General features: G+C 43.7%; 1 protein-coding gene across 1 annotated transcript in view; it reads left to right on the forward strand.

Moving 5' to 3' along the window:
- Positions 1-24,504, forward strand: part of gli1 (GLI family zinc finger 1) — a 51,084-nt gene that overhangs the window by 20,530 nt on the left and 6,050 nt on the right. Inside the window, exons 2-11 of the mRNA XM_053445973.1 lie at positions 17,193-17,303; positions 20,717-20,949; positions 21,198-21,299; positions 21,390-21,588; positions 22,200-22,368; positions 22,494-22,601; positions 22,980-23,120; positions 23,249-23,398; positions 23,676-23,840; positions 24,131-24,373. Of these exons, the coding sequence (XP_053301948.1) occupies positions 17,233-17,303; positions 20,717-20,949; positions 21,198-21,299; positions 21,390-21,588; positions 22,200-22,368; positions 22,494-22,601; positions 22,980-23,120; positions 23,249-23,398; positions 23,676-23,840; positions 24,131-24,373 (1,581 nt within the window). The 5' untranslated portion in view covers positions 17,193-17,232. The remainder of the gene's footprint in view (positions 1-17,192; positions 17,304-20,716; positions 20,950-21,197; positions 21,300-21,389; positions 21,589-22,199; positions 22,369-22,493; positions 22,602-22,979; positions 23,121-23,248; positions 23,399-23,675; positions 23,841-24,130; positions 24,374-24,504) is intronic.

Here is a 24,504-nt window from a genome sequence, read left to right on the forward strand (position 1 = left end):
GTATTAAAAAATGGAGGCAGAGGGAAATGGAACTCAGTGCCTCGTATTTGTAAAAGACTTAAGTTTCTTTTCCCCCACTGCAAACACACTGTACATGAGATCATGCCACAGGGGTCACGAGTCGACCGTGTGTGTGTGTTAATGAACTTGTTCCATAATTTATTGCGCCTCCATAGCCTGGCATCACCATAAAGACCTGAGGAGTTGTAGGAGACTCTCGTGTCTGTTGTAAATCTTTTCAGCTGGTGCGAGCAGTAAGCCCGGGACAAATGTTCCTGCTGACCGCTTGTGGTCTGCGGAGAGGAAATGAGGAAGGACTGTGGGACCTTGTAAAAAAATAAAAAATATCATTAAGTGTCCCCGTCTGGCTGCTCAGGACACCTTTGTGTCGGCTGCAGTGGCTTTTAGCTTCTGTGACTCTTCTTCTACCTGCTAATCTCAGTGGATATTAAACTCGCTCCTCTCGTGATCATTTCCATTTACTCTCACTTAGGGTTGTATTAATGCATTTCTCTCCTTGTTAAGGGCACTTGCTAATTAGTAAATGTGTGAAATGTGAATGACAACAGTGTCCCTGGCTCACACTGTCCCTCGGGATAAGTCGCCACAATAGGAGCACCACACTAGAGCCCTTGTGCAAACAAAGTGTTCTCCAATGAAGGAGGCATTTAAAAATGATCGCTCTCCACAAACAGAATGCAACCCTTCTCTCTTTGTCCTGCCACGTCCCCTCTCCCTCCCTGAAACTCCCTCTTTTTGTTATTCTCGCCATCTCTCTCCTCCTCTCTCTCTCGCCCGCCCCTGTCCCCGTTAAAAGACATTTGGCCCGTGCTAAACCTGGAGTGACAAATATCCCTTCCTCTCGTCATCAAAGGGCTATATCTGGTTTTCAGGGGCTGATCGGCGGAGGAGTGGTAAGGAGAGACGGAGGGATGTATACACGTTGGAGACAGGGAATGAGTGGCCAGACTGGGGGAAAGACTCAGGGGGGGAACTGGGATCGGAGGTAGAGAGCGGAGTGATTAAAATTCATCCCACGGTGCAAACAAAAGGGGGAATGAAAAAGGAGGAGAATGCAGGAGAGAAGCGAGGGCGAGTGCTGGTGGGGGTGGGAGGGGAGTGTAAGAAAGATTTGGGGTGAAAGGAAGAGTGTAAGCCTCCGCAGATCCCTGAACAGCCCCCCACCCGAAATGACTGCCTTTGACTCACGGCACAATTATCCCGAGAGACAGCGGAGAAGAAGGGAAGGTGAAGGGAGGGGTGTAAAGAGAAGTAGAAGATGGATAGATGAAAAGCGAGAGGGAGAGAAGGAGAGAGGACATTCATTATTCGGCCTGGCCTTTCCCTCCCCAAGTTTTGCCGAGGCCGACCGAACAGGGGTCAACAATTGACTCAATTACAAGACAAACTCTCCAAGGGCCCTACACCGCCACTCACCGTGGACCCTGCAGCTCTCCGGCCGGCTGTTGGTTTTTTTCCCCTCTCCCTCTCTTTTCTTTGCCTGTAAATGTTTGCCCCTCTTCAGGTGCCCCCGGCAGACGCAGGAGCTCCAGGCCCCGGCTAGACTTTAACCTTTTCAGCCACTGAATGATTCCCCCCTTCTCTGTTCTCTGTGAAGAGTCGAAGGGGAGAGAGGGAGCGAGGGAGTGAAGAGGCAGATGAAGGGCTAGAAGCCTTCTCTTTGTCAGGCTTTATAGCTGGTAATGAATAAAAAACGTCTGGTGACCCGAGAAGAGGGTTTTTCTTTCTCTCCGTCGCACAGGTGGACTTTTTTCTTTCTCACTCGAGTCGGCCTGGAGGATAAATCTTTTACAGTGTATGAAGGAATGATAACAGATTCAGGGATTTTACATGTGGGACGTGTTACTGTATGAACAGAGATTTGACTGTTTCTATTCTCATGATTAAATCCTCAAATTCCGGTGGTTATTCACCTGTGATGTCACTGCTTCATGACATTTTCATGATTTTCGGAAATTGGCAATACTTTCATTGTATTAATCACTAAACTGTACGAGGCTAAACTGCATCAATGATTTACATTCTGTTTGAAATAACAAAAGTTGGATAGTTTAATATCCAACAAAATATATAATATATAATATAATAATACAATACTCCATAATCAATCGATGAAGTGTTATTTGGAAAGCCCATATTCAAAACTCACAATTAATCTCATGGGCCTTAACCAGGTGGATTATCCTCTGTTCTTAACCTTCAACCAGAGGGCCCCAAATCCAATAGATATAAGAAAAGAACGATTTTAATGAACCCCATGAAAAAAGTGGTCAAAAGTTTTGCCAAAGTGGGAACTAAGCAATAAATTACAGTTTATTTTTTACCATTAACACACGAGTGCAGAGGTTATCGTACTTCTTCATGACCCCTGTGTTCACACCTGTGTTCTCTGTTTGCCCCACCGGCCTCATCACTGAACGAGCGAGAACTTAAGGGAGCGTCCAGCATTGTTCCGGATGACCCTGAATTGATAAGGTCGGCCGGTACAGTGAGGAATGGGATCTCAACAATGGCTCCCCAATCCTTCTCTTGTCAGTCAAAAGGACTGCTCAAGCATAGTACCGCTCAGCTCTCTCTCTCTCTCTCTCTCTCTCTCTCTCTCTCTCTCTCTCTCTCTCTCTCTCCCACCTCTCTCTCTCTCTCTCTCTCTCTCTCTCTCTCCCACCCTCTCTCTCTCCCTCTCTCACTCTCTCTCCTCTTTTTTCTGGTCCTCCTCTTCCATCAACTCTCTTCTTGTTCTTCCGTTGTTCCTCTTTGTCAGCCTCATTTTCTCCACCTCTCCGTCCCCGTCTTTCTCTCTTTCTTTCTATCCCGTCTCATTCCCCCCACTCCTCCTTTGTAAAAGAGAAAGGAGGGCATGAATACCACACACAGACTCTGAGTCACTCGCTGCACAGCAACATTACTGCCGCCAGATTTTTTCCATCTCAACTGAATCACTTTACCTCTTTTCTCTCTCTCTCTCTCTCTCTCTCTCTCTCTCTCTCTCTCTCAACAGGAAACGCTGGTAAACGTGTGTTCTCTACTTTTTTTTGTCTTTAATTTCCCCGACGTCAGGTCCAAAAGTTCAGAGTTTATAAACTTTATAAAGGGTTCTCATTAATTGAGAGAGACAGGGTCTATGTGTGTGTATTTCGTCAAAATAACATATTAGGTGCATCCACCTGAGAACAGTGTAATAACCTATTTTTATTTTATAATAATTATCAAAGGTAAAGGTGTATTCTAAATGTGAAACAAGTAATTCTGAATGAGAAGAAAGCATAGGACATTTAAAATGGCATATTGTCTCTTATATTTAACTAAACACATCATTTGGTACAGGAGTCTACTTCTGAGGAAGCTTCTGTTTGCCATGACACATTTACTCAAACATCAACTTTTTCATTTTGAGATGAAAAGTAATTTAAATCCGATTATAAGCGTTTCATTCAGTCTCCTGGAAGATAGTTGAATGTCAGATGGTCTCACTGTTGGAGAAATGTTCAGGCTCAGTGCAACACATCCCACGTCAGGAATATAGGGACGGAGAGGGATTCTGAATGGAATCATCAATCAAAAGCATATTTGCAGCTACTTTTTTGATTGTGAGGATTTGGATATTAAAGTGACCAGTATTTACAACTTGGAAAGTAGTGATGTAGGTAACTCAAACATGGAATGAATGCAGAGTTATGTAATCATATATGCTGTTGTCATTAAAGTCGGTGGAGAATGTAACGCTCGAACCAGAGTGGCCACTGTTCACTTTAAGTCCTTAGTAGTTGTAGATCCAAAACTGTTACAGCCGTCTAAAGGAAGAATCCTCCACCAAACACAAGGCTTGTGTGTGAATGTGTGTGTGTGTGTGTGTGTGTGTGTCTTTAGTGAGCCATTCACTAGCTGGTGACGTAAACTGTGCCTTTTCTTTTTGTGTTTGTCAGATCAGGTCCTCTGGGTCATCAGGGCCGTCGTCCGCACTCTCTTTTCCCTGTGTGTCTGTTTTTGCTTGTGTGTGTGTGTGTGTGTGTGTGTGTGTGTGTGTGTGTGTGTTTGTCTTTTCATATGTTGGCTACATCTCTGGTCAGTGCATATATGACAGATCACATGTAAATAGGTGAGAACTGTGTACAACATCCCTTTATATGCTTGAGTCTGTTTTATAGAGAGAGTAAGTGTTTATTTGTGAGTGTGTGGGTGTGGGTGTGTTTGTGTGTGTGTGTGTGTGTGTGTGTGTGTGTGTGTGTGCTCTCTGCGCATCACTGAGCTCTGCATGGAGATACCGAGTGGAATTCGGGGCTGAGACGCAGTGAAAGGGAGCCCCTTCCTCATGCATGAGATAGGATCAGTGTTTACATGCACACATGGCAGAAAACCTCTGTGGTTGCAAAACAACTTGTGCACTGGAACAACGTTATCAGACTGTGACTGAAAGTAAACCAAAATCAGTGATATCGATTAAGACTGATTGTGTGTGGACATTACTATTGAGTAGGAAGAGTTGGTGGTTTCTGCTTGTTTGTTTATTTTTCTTTAAACAAAGAAATTAATGCATTTTCAGAATACAAATAGGATGTGATTCCATTTCCTCAGGATTATAATATGGTTTTCTGTCAGAGGACAAGATGGGAATAAAGTTTAAAGGCCTGTTTATCAGTTGTCATCATCGGTGGCACCAAACTTATTTAGTCAGTGCTTTTCGTGTGTTATAAACATGTTATACACACCAACATGAAGACGTAGGGATATCCTTCAGTTCGCTCTCTCATTTCTCTGTGCTACATTTTTTGGTGTTGCTTTTGGTGTTTATTAAGATTTTCTATCGATGTGCTTTGTGTGGGAAGTGTTTAACTGGAACTCTTTGCTTTTATCTGTTACTTCCCCTCCAATTACATCACTTATTCCAGAGCTGTGACCAGCAGGTTTATGATGCACAGAAGAAGAAAAAAAAAAGTCTGAAGTCGGAACCATTTCTGGATCCAGCTGAAAAGCTCATTATTACACGTAGATAACTCTGACCTCTGATTCTCACTTTAAACGTCACATAGGATAAACGTGTCCTGTGCAGTTTTCATTGTAAACCAAAACACAATTATGTTTACATTACTGCACATATCCGTAAGACCTACAAAAACACATCAAATCCATTTAAGAAACATTTGCCACAGGTTGTCAATGTGTCTCTAATATCAGAAACGTAGCAAACCGCCTCTCCTAAGAATTATGTTTGTGCAGTTGCGCCAAATGGCAAATACAACCGGACTAGGTTTTCTGTCAAAGTGATGAGGAATCTGGCAAAAACCGGCTGAACGATTTAGCAAAACAACCCATTTGTTTACAGTCTCACAGTAGAGCGTCCACATGCGACTGCAGATTATTAAACATTCGAACGGTTAGGGTTTGGGAACTCACAGCTCTTGTGGTCTGATTTTATACAGAAAAAGAATTCAGTCACAACATGTACAAACCAAAGCCAACATCGGTTAACCACATTTATGGTCTTTCCCTAATTTAAAGCAAATTGCTTTTGTTGTCTAAACTTCGGAATCGCAGATGTCCTCGGGTTGAAACTTTGGATCATACTTGATAAAAATGACATGTATTATGAATACACAGCACATGGATGTATTTACTGGAGGCTCATCGGTGGTTCTGGTGTTCGTTCTCATGTGGACTCAAGTTGAACACATGGCTATGTTGCCCTCTCAGTTGTGAAACTCATTAAACCGTTATTTCCCTCATTTTCATATCGCGTGAGTTTTGACATCTTTGATCAGGAAACAGGCCCATTTAGAAAAACACATGTTTCATCTAACATGTGTCCAGGAGCGTGTGGGAGTGCCAGATATGCTGCGATGACCAAATTCAGAAAGCAGTTTGCATCGTTCATAACATTTACTTTCACGCAAACTTTTCACATTTTTTCCCGATGCACACTCTAGTGACAAACACGAGCCAGTAAAAAGCTGAAGTATTGCAAAGACTGAGAAAGAAATATGGCAGCCAAAAAAAACATGTTCTCCCTCCTTTTGTTTTTCTGGCGAGTTGTGTGTTCCAAACAAGTGGTGGAGGACTCGCGTGCATTCAACAAGTGGCTGCTCCTAAGAGGAGTCTGAGGCTCTGCTCCAGGTCAGACTGAAGTCTTGTTATTGGGCCTAATGTGCGGCGCTCACACTTCAGTGACTTACAATAAGTGACAAAACTGGAGGAGAAAGTCTTTGTGTGTGTGTGTGTGTGTGTGTGTGTGTGGTCTCGAGGCTTGGAATGAGAAAATCTGGTGAAATGCCCAAATTAAGGATTTTCACAATCAATTTAAATGAGCCGCAGTTTAGATTGTTGACATTCCTCATGTGTTTTTGATCTCACTGCTTTGTGCGTCTGTTTATTTGAGAGCAAAACTGTAGACAATTATAAGCCTTAGTGTGTGTGTGTGTGCGTGTGTGTGTGTGTTTGTGTTTTCAGATCCTCACCCCTCCAATTCACTGATGAGCTGATTTGTTGCCTTTTAGTTATGTTAATGCCACTTAATTACAGCCCCAGTGGGAAGATGCACTCTCTCTCTCTCTCTCTCTCTCTCTCTCTCTCTCTCTCTCTCTCTCTCTCTCTCTCTCTCTCTCACTCACACACACACAAACAATTACCCTGCTTTACTCTGTACTTTGTGTCCAAGAAATTTTATATAGCAGCTTATCATTGTGCGATTTGTCCTCTTTAGATCCAACCCTCCCTCCCTTTGTTTCACTCTGTCGTTCCCTAACGTGCTTCTCTTTATTCCATGCTATAACAATCTCCTCGGCAGATATCATGGCCGCTGCTTGTTGCAACCCTCCGCAGTGTGTGTCGTCAGTGAGTCCTTGGAGCTCTGTGTAGTGTATGTGCATGGGTGTGTGTTGCATTTGTTTAGTTTGTAGAGTCCTCAGGACAGCCATGACTCGCCTCTCCCTGAGACTGGTGCTCTGTCAGAGCTCGGCCAACCTTTTCATTAGTTTAGGGAAACTCTGTGTGTGTGTGTGTGTGTGTGTGTGTGTGTGTGTGTGTGTGTGTGTGTGTGTGTGTGTGTGTGTGTCCCTGACTCACATGGATCCCAGCCAATTAAAAGCTAACGCAGCCCGGATGCCTTGCCTCTACCAACATCTGGGTATTAAACTAAACGCCTGCGATATATTAGTTATGAAGTCAGCAGCTCCGAGGCGGACCACACAGGAGAAGTGCAAATTTCACAGTGTGTCTGAGTGTGTATGATCCAAACACACTCTGTAATTTGTTTCGCGGTGCAAATTGATGAGGTTTGTGTAACTGAATGGCATCAGAATGAAAAGGGAGCACATCATTTTTCCGTCCCGGCTGCGTTGCATCATCAGATTTGTCGTCAGATCGCAGCCGTCATCAGTTCTGCTGTGGGTTCTAGTTTACTGCAGATCCCTCAGGTGCACAGGGGAGACGAGTTGTGGGCTGAGACAAATTCAAGCATGAACAAAGTCTTGATTTGCATGTTTAAGTTGTTGTAAATACTTCTGTATATACTCAGAAACAAATGTAAAGAAACGTTTATTGCTTGTGTCTGGGGAGAAGAAGAGAGCGAGAGGAAGAGAAAATGGGAACAGATTGAGAGAGAGAGAGAGAGAGAGAGAGAGAGAGAGAGAGAGAGAGAGAGAGAGGCTGGAAGAAAGAACGGGCATGGAAGTGATGATATAACACCGAGTAGTACAATGACCCTTATCGAGGAGGAACACACAAACACACACAGGTGTGCACGTTTAGTCCTCTAACAGTAAAGTGATGGAGACAAGTCTGCACATGTGTGTTCAGCTGCTCGGACAAATTTAAGTACAGTTTACATGCTGAGGAGAAGAAGAGATAAAACACACACAGAGACAGAGACCGGTTTGTTTGGCAGAAAAAACAGATTTGTATCAAACTAATGATTTCCACTTGAGTTTCATTTATCAGGATTTCAAAAGGACTCTGTGTCAGAGTATTGGAAACAGGCAAAAAGTAAACAGGAGTGTTGCGTCCTCTTCTTTCAGTGCTTCGGTCAGATTTACATTAGAAAAACAAAGACACACACACAGGTTGTCTTTGTTGCTTAAGCTCCAATTTCAGTTTAAGTAAGTCAACATTTAACTCTGACATAGAAAGAAAGTTGACATATTTTACATTTTTGTGTTCTTATTGGAGAAAAACAGAAACCCTGCCTTGCACCACAGTTTCAGGTTAAAGGAAATTGTACCAATCTGCCTTTCCAAACTAAAGATGACATACTTGACATTCGTGCATATAAAGTATATGCAAGCTGGATAATTCTCGGAGAACACAATAATTTATATTTTTTCCACTTTCTTTTTAAAACATTTGTAATGACACTTGTCTACCTTTCTGACCTTTGACCTTTCCTTTAAGTCTACACATCAGAACAATGCTTTACTTTCCATCCACATCCTTCTCCTCAGTGATCAGCTGCACAGGAAAGGACCCTGAAACAAAAGCCAAGTAATGAAATTAAATTCAACATGGCTGCTCTCTTGATGGATCCGACCGGTCTGTGCTCTCTGTGCTGTCTGAGTCATGCTTCTCCTGGCGTCCCCCCTGTGAGAGGCTCTCAGAGCTGTGGTCACTGCGCTCGTCTGGCGGCCTGCAGGACGTCTGCAGCTGTGTCGCCGAATACAAACACACGCACGCGCACAAACACAAATCCAGGCTCGCGTTGTGTACTCTCCATCCATGTCTCTCTCTCTCTCTCCCTCAGCCTTTCATTGTGTGTCTCACTCTCAGCCACACACGTGCATTGGATGTCCGCCCCCGCACACTCTCTCTCTCTCTCTCTCTCTCCCTCCATCCCTTGGAGCCCCTGTGTCTCTCTGTCCTCTGTCTCTCTTTCTTCATGAGTTTTCCACCTCCTCTCTCTCCTCCCTCGCTTCCAGCTGTGTTATACAGCTAAGGAATATAAGTAGCAGCCGGCCGGCTATAAATATCGCCTGCCCACCCAAGACTGTTAGGATTATTATTTTTCTTATAATCACTGTGGTCTTTCTATAAACCAAACAGATTATTATCTGGTTTTTGTTCACTGCTGCGGGTCCCTCGCTGTTTCAGTGTGGATCAGGACGCTGCAGCGAGTTCCTGCTCAGGACATTTTCTTTGTGCCTGTGTCAGGGAGTTGACTGACTGGAGAAGATTTACAAGACCTGGATTTGTACTGTAACTGCCTCGCTGACAGCCCGGCCTCAGAGCTGATGAGCAGAGTGGACAAAAGCCAGGAGAGAAAATGATGTAAAGCTGCAGAGAGGATGGGGAGGGACAGAGCAACAAGCGGCTGGGTGGCGTTCAGGAGCACCGGTGAAGGTCTAGAGGAGTGCTGGGCTGGATTTACGATGACAAAGCTCTGTTCGTTCTTTCTTGAAAATGGGGGTTGGGCTCCTTGTTGTTTATAGATGGCGCTGTGCTACATGCTACCTCGACCCACAGCTGGGAGCCAGCTGTGTGAATCAACCTCTCCTCATCTGCTTTATCCATCCATCCCTCTCTCCCTCCCTTTCCTCCCCTCCCCCTTGTTTCCTCCGGCTCTCCTCCTTAAAAGGAGTTCAAAGAAATATTTGTGGTCGGGGCGTTGCGTACATGATACGCTGACATGCAGGAGAAGTCGAAGAAGCAGGAGACAGGACAAGAGTTTGATGTTACATGCAAGACAGAGGAGAGAGTAAGGTGTGTGGAGGGGTGGGTGGGAGGGGGGAGAGAAGAGAGTTGAGGTAAAGAAAAGAGGAGGGGGGAGAGGAGGGGAGCAGGGTACAGGAAACCACAGGTATGTGCAGGATGGCGGGTGGGTGGCCTGGAGAGAGGACGGAGCAAACGTGGGCGTGTGGAGGAGCGAGGGAACAGCAGGTTCGGCTGAAGGCAAAGACACTCACATCATGGGCTGCGAACACACACGTCTGTCCGCCTGAGAGACACATCGGTGAGGCTCCTGAAACCTGACAAATGTTAAAACGTCCAACTGCCTCGGAGGAAAGCCGCTCGGTGGCTGGCGGCACAACACGGCGCTTGTACAGGCAAATGAAAACACGGAGAGGTGAACCACTCCTAATCCTAAAACAAACACTATCAACTCACCGACGGATCAAGCCAACAGTTAAAAAGGAGCTAAAACAGTAATCAGGTCTGCACAGCCAACACGTAACAAAAGCAGCATGAGTAAATGAGAGTGGTTTTCATTGAATTTTTTTGTTTTTTTGTTACTGCACTTGCTGTCTGCCTCTTAATGGTTGCACAGCTCCTCTCCCTGTCACTTTCAGCGTAAAGTTTCATCAAGCTGAATAAGATTCTGAGATTCCGATATCCCTCAAATGTACAAATCCAAAACGTCACATAAGCTTTAAACTTTTGTGTAGCGCGCTCGGTTGAGCTCGACTCCCGGCTCAGTGGAAGCTCGAGCCCTCCGGTGCCCCGCTGTCTGTCATCAGTCACTCCGTCCGTGTAGCAACAAGGGATCAACGTTTCATTCTGCCATTTCGACAAGGTGAGAACCCCAGCAGTGAGACATCAGCACCACGGCTTCCTCAGCCCACAGTTTACAGAACGAGATATGTGAGGTGTGAACCAGCGGGTTGAAACCAGGGCTGCAGTGTTGACTGTATTAAACCACAGCACCAGGCTAGTAAACATTAGTTTAGGGCTTCAGGGATTCTCCTCTCTCAACACGACTACTGGATTAAGCAAGTTTGTAGTTTTCACTCTTGAACCCAAGATCATTAGCGTCATTGTCATATGAGCGTGGCCCTTATTGTCTAGAAATCACATTTCCTTTTAATTATCTGCTACATTGATCAACTTGAATTACCGGGAGATTTCGATTTTTAAATTTATTAAAGATAGAATGTTTATCCAAAATGTTTCCAACAACAGACCCAGAGAAATCCCCCATTTTATTCAGTAGTGTAGTAGGAGGTTTCATTTTAGTCTTTTAATTGCATCATATCTGCTTCACCCATCTCTGCTATAACTTCCGGCACAAATGACATATCATGAAGGAAAAACAAGCGGCTAGACAGTTAGCCCTCCCTCCTCTGTTTGTATTGGTCACTTGGATCATGATTATATATTCATGAAATGTTTGTTGATGTAGTCAGTAAGAATTCTGAATCCTTTCTACATATATGAGACAATATGAAGCAGGGAACTGTATTGATATTGTAAAAACTCATACAATAATGCAAAGTCTACATTTAAAATAGCCAAAGTGATGCTCCATGCCAGAAACTGTAAACCTCTGTCTGGCTGTAAACCAGGCAGAACTCTTTAAATAAAAAATCACAGTTTTAGTCATTGTAAAAATAATTAATCTTTTCTTTTGCATGTTTTAATAATCCAACATATTGTTTTTTTGAGCGAACAAGAAGAAGTGATATCCAGGAAAAGAAAATCTGGGTTTTATTTGGGAGAAATTAATATAATTGTGAAATCAGAGATTTCTTCAGTATCGGAGGTTTTTCCAAAGCCGGTATCAGAACATGAATCTCAGGTGCATTAAACACAACATTAAATTCCAGTTTATACAATACAACATCACTAAATAGCTGCTGTCTGAGAGTTAAAGTATTAAACAACAGATTTTCTTCACTTGTTGTACTTATTCCTGTTCGATACCTCTTGAATATGTCAGTTTTAGACTTAAGAGAGATTAAAGCGGCTCCGATCAAACTCAAAATGGCTGCTCATAAGTAGATATGACATTAATCTCCGCTGCAGCAGGTCAGTGAATAGGGCTTATTGTACATTACAGTGATGTCTCCGGCCCTGTGGCCTTTCAGTGGTCACACCACTGGCCCCCATCACATTACAGCAGCTGTAAGGAATTCACCCAGTGTGGGTAAAAAGGGGTAAAAAACACAGGGGAGGGAGGGAGGGTGGGGGAGAAAAGCAGGGGAGGAGGGGGAGAGAAGTCTGTGTTGGGTGGGGGGCTGGGGGGGTTACAAAAGCAAAGGCAGAATTTGAAAACAAAGTTTACCACTGAACGAAAACAACTGGGCTCGAAAAAAGTCAGTGGGTGAGGAGAGAAAGACAGAAGAGAGTTGGGTGGGGGGGGGACGAAAAAGAAAATGAAGTAGAATCTGGACGGTGGTTGGCTGAGGGCCTGAGCCCCGCCTTCGTCTCCCCCCCCTCCCTCCCTCCCTCCCTCACCGAGTCTCCAGCCCTAACACAACAGAATCTCCCACAAGCCCAGCCACATCAGGAACGGCTGGCTACATTATAGCTGCCATTATCGTCTCTCAAGTCATAACAGCCAGAGAACACCCACCTCGACTGCAGCTCCGCCAGCAGGGGGAGGGGCGAGGGAGAGGTCGCAAGAGATGGAATGAGCTGAGGGAGAGAGGGAGAGGGGGGGAGGGGGAAGGAGAAGAGCGAGCAGAAGATAGTCAGAGATAGTGATAAAGGCAGAGAGACTGGAAGAGGAGGAACGAGAGGATGAAAGAAAAGGAACGACGGAGAGGCTGGAGGGGAGAGACACTTTACACAATACTTCCAGATGTGTGTTTACACTACACAAAGTACCCCAAAGCATGTCTGGTTTTGCGTTGAGTGTGTAAAGTTATAAAGGGGGGGGGGCACAGACATGTGTGAGTCTCAGTTTAATATTACACCCAAGAGTGAAGCAGTGCAGAGGCCGAGTGGAGCCGGGGCCGGATCAGATCAGGCGCTTTTGTCTGTCGAGACCGGTGACCTGTGGAAAAGTCTTCTCCTCTCTGGCGGGAGGGAGGAGAAGGAGGAGGAGGAGGAGGCCCCAGACTTCATGGGAACGTCACAAAATGGCCAAAAGGATGTAAAAACCAAACAATGCGTCTCTTTGTGTATCACACACACAAACTATCACCTGAGATGTGAACTTAGTTCACAGCAAAGGCCATCAGGGGGAATGATGCCGTCTGATCAAAGCCAGGCGTCAAAGAAGAGATGAGATGTATTCAGCAGAAAGCACTGATATACTTATTATACCACTTATTGTCGCTTTGGATAAAAGCGTCAGCTAAATGAAATGTAATGTAATGTAATATTCTCACTGAGGCATCCCAGGTCAATGTTGATATTATAGAGGAATAGCATGTGCTCAAATTAACACACTCATGAGTTCGGAGAATTGGGTCCGGACTTTACCCACAATTTGCTCTTCACACATGCACAACACAACAGGAAGTTCTCTGAACAGACGCGTTCACAACAGCATCAAATCCTCCGCATTATTCGGGCGAGAGGTGGAGCAGCCGGGTGCATCAGGGAGAGGCAGGAAGTGACGTATTAACTCTGTCCAGTGCATGTCTAAAAGCAGCTACTTGGTGCAGTATGAATATTGCAGCTAACGTTAGCTTGAGTCCAAAAACGTCGGTATATTTGATGGATTTTTTGTGTAACATGAAGGAGGCAGTTCACTGACTTTGAGACTCTGTTCTACTTGAGCTACGACCTATTTACAATTACGCATCTACAATCATAAATGATATCGTAGCGATGTAGTGAAACAGTCGCAAGAGTAGAAAAAAGAGTTGCACAGTCAGCAAAATGTCCGTTGTTGACCCTGATCTACTTTAAGTTTGCTAGCATTAGCTACCATAAGCTACCAATGAGGTTAACCATTTGTACTGTCCCAGACTTTCTGCTGTCCAACCCCTCTGGAAATTGTCAGGACACTTCACGTGTGAAAGTCCTACAGTCGGTACAATGTCAGCTCAGTCATTATCTACTTTAAGCCACCAGGAGCTCCTGCTCATGCCAGAGCATGTTCGACTGCTCCAGACTGTCTGAGTCTATTAAACTGAGTCAATGTGAGTTTTATTGTTTATGGATTAAACCTTTTTCTTCGAAAGAGGAATGTGATCCATCTTCTTTTAGAGGTTACTTACATCTGTACATGATTGACCTCCTCGGAGAAAAGCCTGAGTATTTTGGTTGTATTTAGTTTTAGCTTTTGCTGAACGGTGTTTTTTTTTTTTACAGTGTCAGTAGTTGGCTCTTGACAGGGAATGTGTAACAGTCCATCAGGGATATAAAAAACACATTTAATTTTTTGGTGGAGAGCTGTGTTGGTTTGGTAACTAGATAAGTATAAACTGGAATGGAAATGTTCGATGATAAAACCACAGTCAGGACTTAAGCTCGTTTAAAAGTATCCAGTAACTGAGCTCAGCTAATTTCACAATCCAGAAACATAAAAAAACTTTCATGAGTTTGTCTCACTTTGGAAAAATAGTACACTTACAGTATATTTAGAAAATCTGAAGTTATTTTAAATTCCTTTTTAAAAAGTATTTTAACCTTTTTTATTCTTCAAGTAATCCATAATACATATCAAGCTTAGAAATTACTTAAATTTGATTATTTAATTAATTAGATAAATTAGGTAAATTAATTAATTTGGAAATTGTTTGTTAGTTTATGCATACAATGTCAAATTAGTCTTCATGTTGTGTGGATCCTGTTCAGCCTGTTCACTCTTTATTCCTGAGTTTTTCCCACTGGATTCCTGTGGATGGTGTCCAGCCTGTGTAACATTAGATTTGTTTAGGTGTGTCTTATTTGTACGGGCTGGTGATGATGTTGTGGGGTTAGTGAAGCTGGAGGTTTTGGTCATAGAAGGTGGCTGCACTTCCTGTCCTCGTCCTTGGCTCCCCGGCTCCTGCCCGGCTCGCTGTGCAGCAGCGGAGCAGCCTTGTTTAGTTAGCCGTGGGATTTTATGGCCTTGGGGCTTTTTAATTTTTATGCTGCCCCATCCCTCTCGAACCCAGCACCACAAATTACACCAGGGACCAGACTCCCTTCGAGTTTCTCACAAAATATTAACCTAAAATAACCTGATGCCACAACACCTGTGTCAGCACCATGGATGTATGAAATCATGGTGAAGTCATTTTTCCAAACATATATAACATGTACAAATTCACAGGCAGTTTTTTTAACTATAGACTTTATACGCATTTGACACATTCACACATTTGTTTCATTCGTGTGTGCATTAATATGTGTGCAACCTTTATTGGAAAGTTCAAATGGTAAATATGTACATGTGGATGATATCTCCACTTTGTGCTCATGAAATATTCAATATACACATTTTCAATCAAATATATTCAATTCGATGAAACAGTTAAAAATCGGACAACAAGAAACTACTAAGACAACGAAAAGATTGGGAAATACCATCAATTATATAATAATTCTTATTATTGTCCTATGTTCTGTTAACTATTTCTGGTATTTTAAGATTAAGTTGTGTCCTTTTCAAACGTTACTTGTTGTATTAGTAAAAGAAGTAGGACTTAATGTTGTGTATGTTTATATCTTGACAGGTGGTATTATGTTTCTCTCTACAAGTATATTTGCTTGAGAATGAATTTCAAGATGGCAGAGCAGCTCAGGTTTACTGTTGTTGACTTACTCAAGATTGTAAACTGATTACACAACACAGTTGAGTGAGTGTGGACATAGACCTACAACCGTAAGAGCACACAAAAACACACAAACACACTCTTGCTGCATCGCTCCCAGGAGACACGTGCACATGTACGCACAAACATATTTTTCCAAAAATATGCTGCTGACATTATTCACTTCTAATCTGAGACACACAACCATTTATCACAACACACACACACACACACACACACACACACAGTAGCAGATACACTTGTTTCCAAATCTCTTTTCTCATACACACCTGCCGCGGGGCTTACACAGTACTAACTGCTTCTTGTATTTTCACCACACACGCACACACAAACACATTCTCTGTCGACTTGGTGGCCACTGGAATATAATGGTACCCCCTGGTGAGACTGACAGGTGTGTATGCGTGTATGTGTGTGTGTGGTGTGTGTGTGTGTCAGGCTGTCTGGAGTCCTCTCTCTTGGTATTTATTGGTTCTGGACAGCTGAGGTGCTCGTCGAGATCTCTATTTAGCACTTCCGGCTAATTATCATACACACATCTGAAGCTGGTGCTGAATATGTGCCATTAACCCCAGACCGCCCACGTCATTAAGGCACTGGCTAACTTTGCATGCCAAATCCCTCTGGTGGCTTGTGGGCTTAAATAGGTCCCTACTGCCCTTTTAACACTTGTGTGCTACTACATAACAGGCCTGGCAACCTGTCACCCTGCGACCACGGAGCTTTCATCCGCAGTGGGACGGCGGCTTTCCCAGACAGGGTTCGAACACTTGTCACATGAACAACAGCAATGTGATATTTTGATTCCTCATGCATGACAAGGACTAAAGGGCAGAGCTAAAGAATGTGGCATCAAAGGGGAAGATCTGAAACCATTTTTTTGTTTTCTACCTTTAGCAATAAAGATTTTTAAGCGTCTCCTTCTGTGCTTGCTATGACATCATCTTAATTAGCTCTGTTAACACGTACACGCCTCAGCTCCGACAGCAGTTAGTACCTGCACTGATGTGGTTGGATGTAATGACCAGGTGCTTGTTAGTGGGATCCCTCAGCTGGAGTCACCTGACACAAGAAGCTGCTCTGTTCTACTCTCAGGTTGAATATTGTTGGTTCAAGCATCCCCTCAGCGCTCGCCCTGTAAGCTTCAAGGCGACAGCCAGCTTTTTGTGTGCCTGGTCCGTCCAGGATGAGCAGCTGTGGCAGGTTTTTAGTGTCTGTCAGCAGCGTTTGAGCCACTTTGAGAGGACTCAGTTTAAAAGAGAGATTAGAGGGTTTAACCTAAGTATTTTAAAACATGAAACACTCAACTTAAAGAAGAGAGTGCAAAGAAATGACCCATTTGATGTTTTGTCCAAAGGCTCATTTATGCTCAAAATCAGATTCTTATACAGAAACAAATCCGTACTTTGACTTCTAGTCTTTTGTTTTTTACTCTAAGTAAAACTGAATGAATTCAGGTCTTTTAAAAAACTATTTGCAATGATTTTAATAAATTACTTCTATTTATTTTGTGTTACTACAGTTTCCTCTTTTTATTACATAATAGATTAAATCGTTTATATCAACAAAATGACTCCGAAGTTTATTTTTCCCTTGAACTGATGTGCTTGGTTGGGTTTGTTGTTAACATTCAATATTTTCTTATTTCTTCCCCAACCACAATTGTTTTTGTCTACTCGGCCGTTCTTCTCTCTGATGGTGTTTGGTTCTGTGTGGTCGGGTTTGTTTGGGTCTGACCGCGTCCTCGTCTCTGTGTCCCAGGTCCAGGGAGTAAGGGGGAGCAGCAGGTCTCGGAGCTCCAATGCCAGTGGACATGCAGCCACACCAGGGGCTGTATCACTACGAGACCTCACCCAGCCAGCCCTCCAGAGGGTAAGACTTACTGTCCTCACTCATTACTCTGCACTTTAACCACCTTATGTCTCAGTGAAACTATCTTATAAGAGAAAAACGTGTGATTTAAGAGATAAATGAGAGGGTTAATAAGGACGGGATTATTCTAGTTAAGCATAATAACTTGAAACAGGGGGAAACAGCCTGGCCCATTCCTGAGCTAGAAAATATGGATCCCTAAACTTGTTGATCAAGAATTGAGATGAAGATACAAATAGTGTGTTCCTTTTTATTTTATTTTCTTCATACCTCCGACAGGGCCCAACAGTCTCTTTATGAACCACATTTAAATCAACTATATCTGGATTTTTATTTGGATCTGCAACAAATTTCACATGGCAAGAAATATTAGTCGCCCAAACACGCCTGATTTTTACATCAAGATCCATGAGGTATTCTCTGAGAAATCAACAAAAGAAAAATCAAGCAACAACAACCTATCTTGCAGTGTTAAGGAAATAAATCCTGGATCTACCCCCCCCCCCCCTTTTATAATCCACATTCAAATTGAATGGGTTCTTCTTTTTGGTTATGTCCCATCGTTCCACCGACCTCTGTTGATCCGAGTTGTTTTTGTTTGATCTTGCTTAAAATCCAGCCAACAAACAGACAGACAGGGCTGATGACATGAGATGTTGCCTAGTTATCTCTAGCTTAGTATTTTTAACTAACTGTTTATTACTTGTATCAGCCGATGTGCAGTATATAAAATACAGACATGTCTGTGAAAGGTCAAACTGAAGGCGTCTGCAGATTTTAGAGTTGGAGTTATATGTCTTGAGATTGGACGGTATATTCATCCTGCAGCACTTTGCTGTGCAGCATCTCCAGCAATAGCTCAGGTTGCCATGTAGGGTCGGTGAGCCCGTGCAGGTTTTGGTCTGTGCACAGGAATGAAGGACTCAAACCTGGCAACCACACATATTTACTGAGTTCCATTTAATAATTACGTTTCAGTTCATGCACAAGTGAAGGTGTTTGAAGGTGTTCTTTTTTGGAAACTCAGGACAAAGCCAGTCGGGCCGTTCATGCTTGTTTCCCGTCTTAAACCTAAGAAGGATGCTGATCTCCTTAATGCACCTTTCGAAAAGAAAGTATTTTCTAAATGACTGAACTCTCTGATCATGCCACTTCTCATCTCAATCTTTCGGCCCACATCAGAGCAGCCCGTCTCGAGGAAGCACAAATTATATCCACCTTCAGAAACTGTTCCTATTTTAACACCAGGGGATATTACGAGGGTGCAGGAGCAATTGTTGTGGACACAGGCCTGTAGCTCAGCCCCTCACTCCTCCCCCCCACCCTCCCTTCCCTCATGCCACCCAGGTTGCGGGTGGACTCGGCCTCTCTGACAGCTGCTAATTACAGGCTGACCAGGCCCTGTTGCGCTCTGCATGACTGCCCCGCGCCCCACTCAGGTTACCCAGAGAGAGAGAGGGAGCGGTGGAGAGAGAAAGATGCCTGTGCAGGACAGAGAGAGGGACAGAAGAGCAGGAGGAGGAGGGAGAGAGAGGAGGAGGAGAGAGAGAGAGAGAGAGAGAGAGAGAGCCAGAGAGCGAGAGAGAGAGAGAAAGAGGGGAGAAGAACAGAGGGGATGATTGGGAAAAGAGAAAGGAGGGAGGTAAATTCGGCGGGGGGAACCGGCACAGTGGATTAGAGAGGGCAGATTAAGCTCCTGTGTGGAATACACGTCGTGGTGACAGAATTAGAGAAGTGAAAGGAGGAGGATGGATGAAGTCTGTCGCTTTTAAAAAAGAGGAGCAGAGAGAGAAAGAGGAGGGGAACAGGGGAGAGCCATTCTGAAACTAAGCAGTGGGAATGAGGAGAGGTCAGAGAATACATTGAGATTCATGAGGAGACTGGAAAGTTCCAATGAGGCTTCACTTCTACTTTGGAGGGGAAAAACCCAGATGAGCAAGTTTCCACAGTGTAGAGCAAGATAAGGGCTATACTCCCTCTACTGGTGAGGAGGAGACATCACAACAAAGTATTCCCCCCCCCCCCCCCCCCCCCGGGCTGTGCTGTTTTCCCAGGTGGTAAACTGCTTCCAAAACCTGTTCCTGCTCCTACAAATACTTAATAGTAATTAAACTGCATTTACAGAAGCTGGTATTGTGTCGTATTTACACATTTCTGCCCTTCACAGTTGTGTGTTAGTTGTTGGGCAATGCTGTGAAAAAGAATTTCCACAGGGGACAAGTAAAGTTGTAAAACACAGCTTCACCCTACATCTCTCTAAAGTGATATCCACAATGCATTGCAATCAAATCAAACATTCATTCAAAATGTCCTTGGTTTTTTCATATAAAAGTATATTTCTCTAACACATATCACATATTCCCTTTGTATTTCACGCGTCAGCACCATCACTGAATATGTCCTTAACTTATATTTTCTGCCTTTAAGTCACTTTTAACTACTTTATTTAAACTTTCTTCCCTTTTTACGTTTAAGTACGAGTACAAGGTTTTGATCCCGAGGGAGAGAGGAATATACAGAGTCAATATTCAGCTACAGGACACAGTGCTGCACCAAACCACCTCATAACTGCAACCTGCTGACTACTGCAGCAACACCACTAAATTTTCCAACACTGAGTGCACAAAGTTGACCCACAGTACAGGCTCCAAACACCCAGGCCAACCACCTAGATGTGACAAAGACATTGCAACCTATACACATATTTCAACCCCTTAAAAAGGCTCAACCAAAGAGGTCAGACATGACAAAAAAGTCAGAGTTAGCAGCCAGAAAAAGATACATTTATTTCAAATTCCAAATAAAAGGAATTAACAAACACAACCAAATTCAACAAAAGGGCTGATGGGCCAGCCACCATGAACAAAAGAAAGGAAAACCCCACAGACCCACCCACAAAGGGTCGTAGGATCTGGGGATCGTCCTCTACCCTAAACCAACATACAAGACTAAAGCTAACAGAAAGAAAGCCTGAACCACCGGACACATCAGAAAAGGAAAATTAAAGAAACAGATCAATAGGTCTGCTGCTGCTGCAACCCTGGAGAGAAAAAGAGCGAGAATTTATAGAATTATTGAAACATATATATCTATATATATCTATATATTCAAAAGCATATATACACCACAATCCCAATATATATCGATATACTCCTCATGGATTAACAGTGAGGGGTTCTAACACATAATTCCTCAGATTTGTAAAATGTTTAGCTGTTTATCAAGTGTTTCTCATTCTCTGCACATAAAGAAGAGTTTGAAACCAAAACTTTAAGTCAGGGTCAAAAATATGTTAATTTTTAAAGGAATTTCACTTAAAATTAATAATAATATGACGTTTACCACATTGATTTAAGTTTCTTTTTTCAATATGAATACATTTCTAATGTAAGTGTTTTCCTATGTATTTGCAGCCTAGTCCCCTCCGACCAGTCTCCCTACAGCGATGTGTCTCCGCTGCGCGCTCCGCTCCACAACGGCCCTGCCCAGGACTGTCGAGCTATGTATAATCCCATGACTCCCAGTATGACTCATGGATCGGGACCAGCACAGGGGATCGGCCACTGCATGGATCAATACATGAGGCCCCCCCAGGCCCCACCGCCCCACAGCGTGATGGGCCACAGGGGCATGCCGCCCACGGAGGGTGAGTCACACTCAGAGTATCTTTTACACCTCGTGAACCTCACAGCTGCTACTGATCTGGACATAAAGATACCAAACAGATCCAGTGGGGGGGGAGAGAGGAAACTAACTAGTTCTTCTTTCCTGCTCCACCAATCGTCACATGACTGCATGTCAATATAGAGATTTTGAACATGTGCACACTGGCTCTGTGTCTAAGCAACCATTTGTCTTGATGTCTGTTTCTCTCTTGTCCTTAATGCCATACAGGTGGCAATAGCTCCCCCTACTGTACCCAGAACAACATGATGTCCTCTCACCATAACTTCTGCCAGGTTCAGCCGGGCTCTGATCACATTGGGTCTGTTGACGGTAAGGAAACGTTCTCTTTGAATCTAAATCAAAAAAGACCTTTTGCATCATCTCAAACTAACGAGGCGTCCTGCTCTTGTCGTCCTGTAGGGTCGAGGTTCTCCACACCTCGCTCCATTCTGAAGCTGAGCAAAAAGAGAGCCCTGTCCATCTCTCCCCTGTCCGACGCCAGTGTGGACCTGCAGACGGTGATCCGGACATCACCCAACTCCTTAGTGGCCTTTGTCAACTCGCGCTGCAACCCCAACGGAGCCAGCTCCTACGGTCATCTCTCTGTGAGCGCCATGAGGTCAGACACTTCAGTCATTAAGATATCACTCTCTCTTATCCTCTCAATCAACAACTGCACTTCAGAAGCTCCAGTATGAATGTTAATTGATGCAAAAGGAAATCCATGATTTTATTATAACCACACATTATTCGTTTTTCGTTACCTCCTTTCGCCTCATTCAGCCACAATCACACTCTAATATTATCTGATGAGAAGTAAATATAAGTTAAGCCACAGCAGATGGAGAAAAGACTGATTGCAAATGCAGGTTAACTGCAATTAGATAAAATAAAGAAGAAATCTAAATGTCTGTCATTCACCACTTCAAACGTGCTTGTCCCAGTCTGAAAGCTGGTGGCTAACTGGCTAAATGCTAAGCAACTATGGTGATGAAGGTATTTACACACATAAACACATGTACAAAGGTAAACTGATTAAATACTAAAAGGCAAACAATGTAAACAGTTGGTTAAAAGTTAAATATTAGTTTTAGAAAACAAGAGTTCATCATCATCCTCATCCACCTACGTGCAGGAAACTGGTCACTGGTTTTTACGTTTTAGATTCGTTTGAATACCTCCATGGTTCCTTCAGCTTTTGTTAATCTTGTCTTCTCTGTTCCTCCACAGTCCGTCTCTGGGTTATTCCAGCAACATAAACTGCCAATCCAGGCAACACGGAGGCATGTACGGTGGAGGCGGGGGGACGCATCTGGGGGGACACACACCAGGTCCCTGCCAGGCTTCACGCTTACCTCCGCACAATCCTCGGCTGCACGTCACGCCCAAGCATGGACACGTAAGACAGCTCTCAATCATTCCCTGCACAAAGCAGCCACAGCAGTTCATTGAGTGAGTGAGTTTAACAAACAGAAACAATTTGTGCATAATGTTAAACCAAATGATGCGTTTGTTGTTGTGTAGCTGAAAACGGAGCCAGGGCTGGGCAGTTTGATGGATGGCATCAATATGAAGACCCTGGAGGAGAGATCAGAGGGAGATGTGGCCAGTCCGTCTTCCACTGGAACTCAGGTACAGACACAGTTTCACTCTCATGAAAGAGTTTTTCCTCATTCACATCTTAGCTTTTGTCCTTAGATCAGTCAAATAAGCTGTTTTCAGACATGAACCGAGGAAAATGTGCAGCAAATTGAATCTGGACATTTCCCAGAGTTTACTTTGTCACTTTGTAAAACACAGCAGGAGGTCAAGTCAGACGCGTTTGTTTTTTAAGAGGCTGTAGTTTGAAAATTACTTCTGATGACATCACATCAGCAGGGGATAACAAGACTGGCTGATATGAATTATATAAAATATGACGCAAATATGGCCCTGTGTAGACATTGTTAAACTTGTTATATGCTTGCACAGTACTGTTTTTAACCCTTGTTTTCTGTTTGTGTCCATCAGGACCCGCTCATGGGTCTCCTGGACGGCAGAGATGACTTGGACAAAGACGACGGGAAACCGGAGCCAGAGGCCGTCTATGAAACTAACTGTCACTGGGAAAGCTGCATCAAGGAATATGACACACAAGACCAGCTAGTACATGTAAGAAAGACGGAGCTATAGACCCTGCAGGTTGGGGAAATAACAAAGGGAAAAACTTTGAGGTCAAGGTTACATGTATATCGCTATGATAAATAATGTGTCTCCCTGCGTATCTTTTTACTCTGCAGCACATCAACAATGAGCACATTCATGGCGAGAAGAAGGAGTTTGTGTGTCACTGGCAGGAGTGCAGCCGAGAACAGAGGCCGTTCAAAGCCCAGTACATGCTGGTGGTTCACATGCGCAGACACACGGGAGAGAAGCCACACAAGTGCACTGTGAGTCAGTCTCCTAGCTTCCATCGGAATACACATTGTATTTGCATGTTCATGATAAAGATGAGAAGCAAGAGGGGGAAATAATAATCCTTACATAAAACCCTTGCACTATGAGTGTACTGTAGTTTAAACACAATATGGCTGTAGAGTTTCAGGCCTTTTGGTGAAACTGTCATAGGTAGTTTACGGTTTATATTTGTATTAGTTGTGTTATTGTTCTTTTTGGTTATTGCATGTTGTCTTACAAAACCACCTTTTTGTCATATCTATGTTTTAGTTTGAAGGCTGTAACAAGGCCTACTCTCGCCTGGAAAATCTGAAGACCCACCTGCGCTCTCACACCGGGGAGAAACCATACGTGTGTGAGCATGAAGGCTGCAACAAGGCCTTCTCCAACGCTTCGGACCGCGCCAAGCACCAGAACCGGACTCACTCCAATGAGGTACAGTTATAGTCTAACCCACATCAATGTAAAGTAATCTGGAATCTTAATCTGATAGCTTGAATGCTCATATCCGTTTTTGCCCTGGCGAATAACAAACATGTTCTATGTGAGATTCATGCTGCAAACATATGCACAATGTGAGATGTAAATAAGCATCTATAGAACTAGTAGCCACAGTATATAGTTTGATGGGCCAATACTCTCAGATGCATTTATACAAATGTGTGCTACACTTTATTCACACAAGCAGATTTTTACGTATTGACTGACACTTTGATGTCTTGCAGAAACCGTACGTATGCAAGATCCCCGGCTGCACTAAGCGGTACACAGATCCGAGCTCTCTACGTAAACACGTGAAGACGGTGCATGGCCCCGAAGCCCACATCACCAAGAAGCATCGGGGAGACACGGGGCCTCGACCCCCTGGCTCAGCTATGACCCCTGGAGGCCAGAACTCTGAACTTCTGCTGGAGAAAGAGGAGACACGCAGGGAGGACTGCAAACTGCTGGCTCCTGAGAGTGCTCTGGTCAGTGTAATGTTTTATTAATGGCCTGCTGGTTTTTTTTCAGTATAATAAATAAATAAAAACTCAGGTCACATATACTTAATATTTCTGCCATTTTAACAGGATTGTTTACAGTGTAAATTTAATTATCC

The sequence above is a fragment of the Pleuronectes platessa genome, chromosome 2, assembly GCF_947347685.1.
Source record: "Pleuronectes platessa chromosome 2, fPlePla1.1, whole genome shotgun sequence".
NCBI lineage: Eukaryota > Metazoa > Chordata > Actinopteri > Pleuronectiformes > Pleuronectidae > Pleuronectes > Pleuronectes platessa.